General features: G+C 48.1%; 1 protein-coding gene across 1 annotated transcript in view; it reads left to right on the top strand.

Moving 5' to 3' along the window:
* Positions 1–2,999: 2,999 nt before the first annotated feature.
* LOC147099534 (prolactin-like) overlaps positions 3,000–7,708 on the top strand; it is a 28,276-nt gene continuing 23,567 nt past the window's right edge. The window contains exon 1 of the mRNA XM_085969204.1: positions 3,000–3,113. Coding sequence (XP_085825330.1) covers positions 3,000–3,113 — 114 coding nt within the window. The remainder of the gene's footprint in view (positions 3,114–7,708) is intronic.

Genomic DNA, 7,708 nt, shown 5'->3' with positions numbered 1-7,708 from the left:
GTCTCTGGATTACTACGAACATATGAAAATGACACACAGGAAGACCTATTGGTCCATTCAGCTTGTCCTACACAGATGTGATGCCTTATGCGTCACGATATATACACTCCCCACCCACCTGGAGCCATGCAATCCCCAGGGAGAAGCAAAAAAAAACCCAGGCCAATTAGGGGGAACAAAATCTGGAAAATTCTTCGCCAACCCTTTTAGACATTGGTCTCGAATTTCCAAGTCCCGTGGAGGCGGGTTTGGAAGCGGGAATGGGGGAAAATTGCAGAATTGGGGGGCACGAACCCTTCCCGCCCCCCAACCCGCCTCCATGCCCGTTTCCCAGGAGGCGGGTACCCGACCTGTGCTGGGAGCCGCCTCCCCGAGGCGGGAAGGGGATTAGTGCCAATTAACTGCCTGTTAACAGGTAGTTAACAGGCAGTTTTTGACCTAATCCCTATTTTTAGCCCTGAAGTGTGGGCTGCCCGACGGCTCCAAACCACGCCAAGTTAGCGAGGCGGACCGTCGGGCTGAAGGGCTTGGAGGGTTTGAGATGTCCGGTGTTCAGGTGAGTGATGGGTGCATGAGTGCAGAGGTAAGTGTGTTTGGTGTGTGTAAAGTGTTTAAATAAGTTTTACTTACCTTTACTTACTAATGCAGGCTTCCTCCCTTCAGGTCTCGGGAGTCCCTCATCTCACCGGCACAGAAAGCAGAATGGCCGCGAGCTGTCAAAAGTTGCAGCATTCAGCTTTCTATTCTGGAGAGATTTCTAACTGAGTCTGTGGAGAAGGACTCAAGTTAGAAGTCAGATTGTCAGTGTTTGACAGCTTCACAGAGCTGTCAAATGCTGATATTTCATCTGTCAAAAGCTCTTGACAGATGAAATGTCAATCCCTGACGTCACCAGTAACCAGGTGTCCCTTAACTGGCCTGCTGAGCCCGCTGGGCGGGCTTAACAAGGTCAATCAAGGGAAAATCGCGTGGGTTGGTCACAAATCGATGGAAGCAGGACTACAACGCAAAAAGTGGGAGTCCCGCCTCCATCACGTCCCCATTGACAAAATCCAGCCCATTGACTCTGATTTATGTTACAGGGCACCTCCCTCCTGTACGAGGTGATCTCCACCTCAGCCAAAGACAGGTCCAGCTCTCGCTTGAAGGAAAACAGTGAGTCAGCGCTCACCGCACGAGCCGGCAACCAGTTTCACAGGTCCACTATTCTCTGGGAAAAGAAGAACCGCCCAACATCTAACCTAGTTCGATAGTAAAATACTGCGGATGCTGGAAATCCGAAATAACAACAGAAAACGCTGGAAAAACTCAGCAGGCCAGGCAGCATCGGTGGAGAGAGAAACAGAGTCAACGTTTCAGGTCGAAACCCTTCGTCAGGACTGAGAGAAAAGGCAGGAAATGAAACAAAAGGCAGTTTGGGGGCTGGGAAATGGGGGAGGGGATGAAAGAAGAGACATTAAGAGATATTCAAGGTGAGACGAGATGGTAATAGGACAGGTAAAGAAACAGACAATGGCTCGAGATGAAGTGTGAAATGCACTGGCAGAGTGAGAGACAGCTGCCATGTGGGAGAGAGAGAGAAAAGGAAAAGGCACAACCTAGTTCTGTCCTTCCATAACTAGCATCGTGACCCCCCCCCCCACCCCCACCGGTCCTCCCTAACCTGCCCAGTTGAAATAACTGGTCGCCACAAGCACAATCTAGTCCAGTAACGTAACCGCCATACTACCGTACCCCAACATCCAACAACAACTTGCATTTATACAGCGTCTTTAACATCGAAAAATATCCCAAGGCGCTTCACAGAGGCGTAATCAGGCAAAATGGATCCCGATCCAAAGAAGGGGGGGGTCACCAAAAGATTGGTCAAAGACATGAGTTTTAAGGAGGGCCTTAAAGGAGAAGAGGGGGATGGCGAGGCGGAGAGGTGTAGAGAAGGAATTCCAGAGCATGGAGCCTAGACAGCTGAAGGCACCTTTGCCAATGGTGGGGCAAAAGGAGTGGAGATGCATAAAAGTCCTGAGTCAGAGGAATAGCGAATTTGGGGAATGGGAGGGTTGTAGGGTTGTAGGAGGTTACCGAGATAGGGAGGAGCGAGGCCATGAAGGGGTTTAAACACAAGATGAGAATTTTAAACTGGTGATGTTGGGAGACCGGAAGCCAATATAGGTCAACGAGGACAAGGGCATTATAAGTGAGCTAGACTTGTGCGGGATAAGATATGGACAGTAGAGTTCTGGAATAGCTGAAGTTTACAGAGGGTAGAGGATGGGAGGCTGTCCAGGAAAGCACTGGAACAGTGGAGTCTGGAGATTACAAAGGTATGGATGAGGGTTTCAAAATAAATGATTTCAGAGTTTTCAACTCCAGTAGACTTCTGGGTGATTTGATTGAAGATTATAAGATGGTGAAGGGAATAGATTGTGTTTCAGTTGACAGTTTGCTAGGGAGGGCCAGGGGTGACAATTTTAAGTTGTGTAAGGCCAGATCTAGGTTCGATGTCAGGACGTGATTCTGTTCCCAGAGAAGATTCACCAGACAGGATGGCAGGAATGACGTACGAGGAGAGATTGGGTCAATTAGGCTTATATTCGCTAGAGTTTAGAAGAATGAGAGGGGATCTCATTGAAACTTATATACCTCTAACAGGACTAGACAGGAAGGATGTTCCCGATGGTCAGGGAGTCCAGAACCAGGGGTCACAGTCTAAGGATAAGGGGTAAGCCATTTAGGACAGAGATGAGGATGAATGTCTTCACCCAGAGAGTGGTGAACCTGTGGAATTCTCTACCACACAAGGCAGTTGAGGCCAATTCATTAAATATATTCAAGAAGGAGTTAGATATATTTCTTAAGGCTAAAGGGATCAAGGGATATGGGGAGAAAGCAGGGACAGGGCACTGAATTTGGATGATCAGCCATGATCTCATTAAATGGTGGAGCAGACTCGAGGGGCCGAATGGCCTACTCCTGCTCCTATCTTCTATGTTTCTATAATAATGGTCCTCTGGAACAGGCTGCTGGCTCGTACGGTGGATGCCGACTCGCTGAATTCCTTCAAGCGAGAGCTGTGCCTGTTTCTAGCTGGGGGCGGAGATCAACTTGTACGAAAGGTAGGTGCTGTACGATCAGGGCCAGGGTGATTTCTTGGACTAGTAAGGGGGTCGGAGAGGAATTTCCCAGATTTCCGCCCCCGCCGCCCGCCCCCCCCCCCACCGCCTTCCCTAAATTGGCCTTGGGCTTTTAGCTGGGTTTTTTTGCCTCTCCCAGGAGATCACATGGTTTTGGGTGAGGTGGGGAGTGTATTTATTGCGATATACACAAGGTATCACAAATTGTGCGGGATAGGCTGGATGGACCAGAGGGTCTTTTCCCGTCCGTCATATGTTCGCGTGTTCACTGCTCTGCTCAAAGCCCATTCCATGGACTGATCATGCTCTCTGTGCTCAGAACTTCCTCAATTTCTCCTTTTATTAATTTGAATCTGCGTCCCCTTGCTTTCGGCACAATTTGGATTGGATTTTAAAGCTCTGGATTCACCCTTTCTGTAACATTTACCAGCTTACACAGTGACAAAGCAGTTTCTGCTCATTCTCAGATAGCTAAAATATATTCCCATCTCACTGTTCTCTTTATTAGACTGCATCTAATTGGTAAAGTGTGAAATGCTTATTTATACTTCACTGTGGGAATGACTTCACCATTCACAGGGGAGCTATGTCAGTGACTCTCACCAGACATGTATAAATAGATTCTTCACACTAGTAATTACACTTTCTATTCATACCAGAATGGTGTAGCAAAGTTAATTAAGCATTACAGCACCAGAGGGGTGTGGAAGTCAAACTCAGGTCTCCCAAAGGCACTGTGGACCAAATGGCTTTGCGTTTCTGCTGGTGTTCTTGGGCTAGCAATAAAAAAAACTGTTAAAATTCTCACTCTGAATCCTCAGTCATAAATCCACTATAGGTTCGAGCATTCAAAAGTGCCCCAGGCAAGCAGCTCGACTTGGTCATTGCAATCCGCTCATTATTTGGCTCCCTTGTGGATATTTCCTCTCAACCTGCCCCACTGTGACCAGGGTCTCCTGCCAACATTAAACAGTTGGAAAAATGACACCTGAGCAGGTTAGGTTGATTGGCTATGATAAATTGACCCTTAGTGTTAGGGGGATTAAATACGTGGGGTTACAGAATAGGGTGGGATATGTGTTGGTGTAGGGGTTACGGGGATCGGGTGGGATATGTGTCGGTGCAGGCTCGATGGGCCGAAATGGCCTCTATCTGCACTGTGGGGTTTCTGTGATTCTGTGATTCTGTGAGTTGGCAAAAAAATGCCCCATCTATCAGTGGGGGAGAAAACCGCCTCACCCGGTCAATTGGTGACCCCCCCCCCCGCCCCCCCGAAAATCCCAGCCTTACCCCCGACATTACAACACGAAAATTGGTGGGGTGGTAAATAGCGAGGCGGGGAGCCTCAGGCTACAGGACGATATAGATGGGTTGGTCAGATGGGCGGAACAGTGGCAAATGGAATTTAACCCTGAAAAGTGTGAGGTGATGCATTTTGGACGGACTAACAAGGCAAGAGAATACACAATGAATGGTAAGACCCTAGGAAAGACAGAGGATCAGAGGGACCTTGGTGTGCATGTACATAGATCCCTGAAGGCAGCAGAACAGGTGGATAAGGTGGTTAAAAAGGCATATGGGATACTTGCCTTCATTAGCTGAGGCATAGAATATAAGAGCAGGGAGGTTATGATGGAGCTGTACAAAACGCTGGTAAGGTCACAGCTGGAGTACTGTGTGCAGTTCTGGTCGCCACACTATAGGAAGGATGTGATTGCTTTGGAGAGGGTGCAGAGGAGATTCACCAGGATGTTACCTGGGCTGGAGCGCTTCAGCTATGAAGAAAGACTGGACAGGCTGGGGTTGTTTTCCTTGGAGCAGAGAAGGCTGAGGGGGAACCTGATTGAGGTGTACAAAATTATGAGGGGCATAGATAGGACAGATAGAAAGGAACCTTTCCCCTTAGTAGAGGGGTCAATAACCAGGGGGCATAGTTTCAAGGTAAGGGGCAGGAGGTTTAGGGGGGATTTGAGGAAAAACTTTTTCACCCAGGGGGTGGTTGGAATCTGGAACTCACTGCCTGAAAGGGCGGTAGAGGCAGGAATCCTCACAGCATTCAAGAAGCATTTGGATGAGCACTTGAAACGCATAGCATACAAGGCTATGGACCAAATGCTGGAAAATGGGATTAGAATAGACCAGGCTTGATGGCCGGCGCGGACGCGATGGGCCGAAGGGCCTCTTTCTGTGCTGTATAACTCTATGACTCTAACTTGTATTTATATAGCGCCTTTAACGTAATAAAACGTCCCATGGCGCTGCGCGGGAGTATATTAAGACAAAAAATTTGACACCGAACCACATAAGGAGAAATTAGGGCAGGTGACCAAAAGCTTGGTCAAAGAGGTAGGTTTTAAGGAGCGTCTTAAAGGAGGAAAGAAAGGTAGAGAGGCGGAGAGGTTTAGGCAGGGAATTCCAGAGCTTAGGGCCGAGCCAACAGAAGGCACGGCCACCAAAGGTTGAGCGATTATAATCGGGGATGCTCAAGAGGGCAGAATTAGAGGAGCGCAGATATCTCGGGGGGGTTGTGGGGCTGGAGGAGGTTACAGAGATAGGAAGGGGCGAGGTCATTTGAAAGCAAGGATGAGAATTTTGAAATCGAGGCGCTGCTTAACTGGGAGCCAATGTAGGTCAGTGAGCACAGGGGGTGATGGGTGAACGGGACTTGGTGCGAGTTAGGACACGGGCAGCCGAGTCTTGGATCACCTCAAGTTTGCGTAGGGTGGAATGTGGGAGGCCAGCCAGGAGTGCAGATCAAGAGATCATCCTGTGGAGATATCTAAAGACACAGCCTCCATTTATTCATGGCCATCTTAACTGGACACAGGAATATGGATCTTTCAATGTAAGACAACTGGATAGAGATATCGATAAATTCCATCAATACATTGGTGAAGGCAGATAGCGAGATAGGTAGATTAGATGGATCAATAGATACATAGAGCCAAATAGATTGACATAGGAGATTCATATATAAATATATAGAGGTGGGTAGTAAGATCGATAGATATAGATAAATAAATAGTGGCAGATAGAAATACAGGAAACTCTTTATTATCCGGCACCGACGGGATCGGCGTGGTGCCGGTTTATCAAAAAGTTCGGATTACAGAGAGTTATAGTTAAAAGGTACAAGAGCCCCGTACACAGCAACAAATCCAGGCTTCCCTGTTGCTTAGCAACAGCTGCAAGAAGCCTGGCCACAGACCAAGTGTCTCTGTTGCTTAGCAACAAGTGCAGGAACCCCCAATTACACAGCCAAGAATCAAGAAATGGCCACGAATATGAAGAAAAACTTAACTGAACCTACTCCTGAATTTTGCCGGTTGACCAAGATTTCCGGTTGTTTGGGTGCCGGTAAATCGAGAGTTTCCTGTATAGGCAGGATAGGTAGATAGCTAGACAGACAGAGAGAGATAGATAGAGATATATAGATAGCTAGATACAGTAGATGGATGGATGAAGGAAGTGAGAGAGATAGGTATATGTTCGCATATGTGTTAAGTCAGCAGGATTTTCGACCATACATAAAAGATTTTATTGATTCCATCCAGATGTGAGTTGACAATAAATGATTAATTTATGCTGAATGGACATACTTTTCCTTTGCGACATTTCCCAGTCGTAGAATCTGTCACCTGGGGCATCTAGTGACCGTCGCCTTCAGGAGAGCTCTGCATTAATGCATGTTAATAAGGCAACATCCGTATTAGATGTGCTGTTAAGGTTAAACCCTTTCAGTTGATGTATGATAAATGTGAACCCAGGGCAGGAATCTGAAAACTTGCGGAACCTAACAGGTTGCGAGAAGGGCCTTTGGGAATCACATAGCCAACACCTCACCAATAAACTCACAAATTTTCTGTTACGTCTTAGTGAAGGGTTAAAGATAGCCAAAGGACTAGAAATTAGTTCAGGCCTGTTATGAACCGACAAAGAGATCCAAGTGCCCGAAGACGGAGGCCCGAATATCACGAGAAACTGGACCTCGGGCCTCATATACATACTCGGGGTGAGCTGCCAGTGTGTCTACAGGCAGCTCGTCTGACTGAGGAGTCCAACTTCTGGCCCACCTGCCTCATTGGATTCGGCCCCTAGGTAAGTCCTGGGGGTGGAGGAGCGGGGAGGACAGCGGGAAGGGGAGGACAGTGGGAAGGGGCCTGAGCAGTGCAGGCCTGGCTTCAGGGGAGCCTGACTTGTAACAGGGGTAAAAAACGAGCACAGCGAGGTCCAATTTCTAACCCAGAGTCTTTATTCAACAACCACCCACACTGTACCTGACCTGGGAGTGCTTGGCTGCGGACACTGGACTTCTGAGCTGGAGAGTACTGGAGTACCCCATTCAGTTTTTTTTTATTCGTTCACAGGATGTGGGCGTTGCTGGCAAGGTCGGCATTTATCGCCCATCCCTAATTGCCCCTTTGAGAAGGTGGTGGTGAGCCGCCTTCTTGAACCGCTGCAGTCCGTGTGGTGAAGGTACTCCCACAGTGCTGTTAGGGAGGGAGTTCCAGGATTTTGACACAGCGACGATGAAGGAGCGGCCGATATATCTCCAAGTCAGGATAGTGTATGACTTG

The sequence above is a fragment of the Somniosus microcephalus genome, chromosome 28, assembly GCF_052327205.1.
Source record: "Somniosus microcephalus isolate GS21.2 chromosome 28, FLI_Smic_1.0, whole genome shotgun sequence".
Taxonomy (NCBI): domain Eukaryota; kingdom Metazoa; phylum Chordata; class Chondrichthyes; order Squaliformes; family Somniosidae; genus Somniosus; species Somniosus microcephalus.
This window is presented reverse-complemented; position numbering and strand designations above follow the sequence as displayed.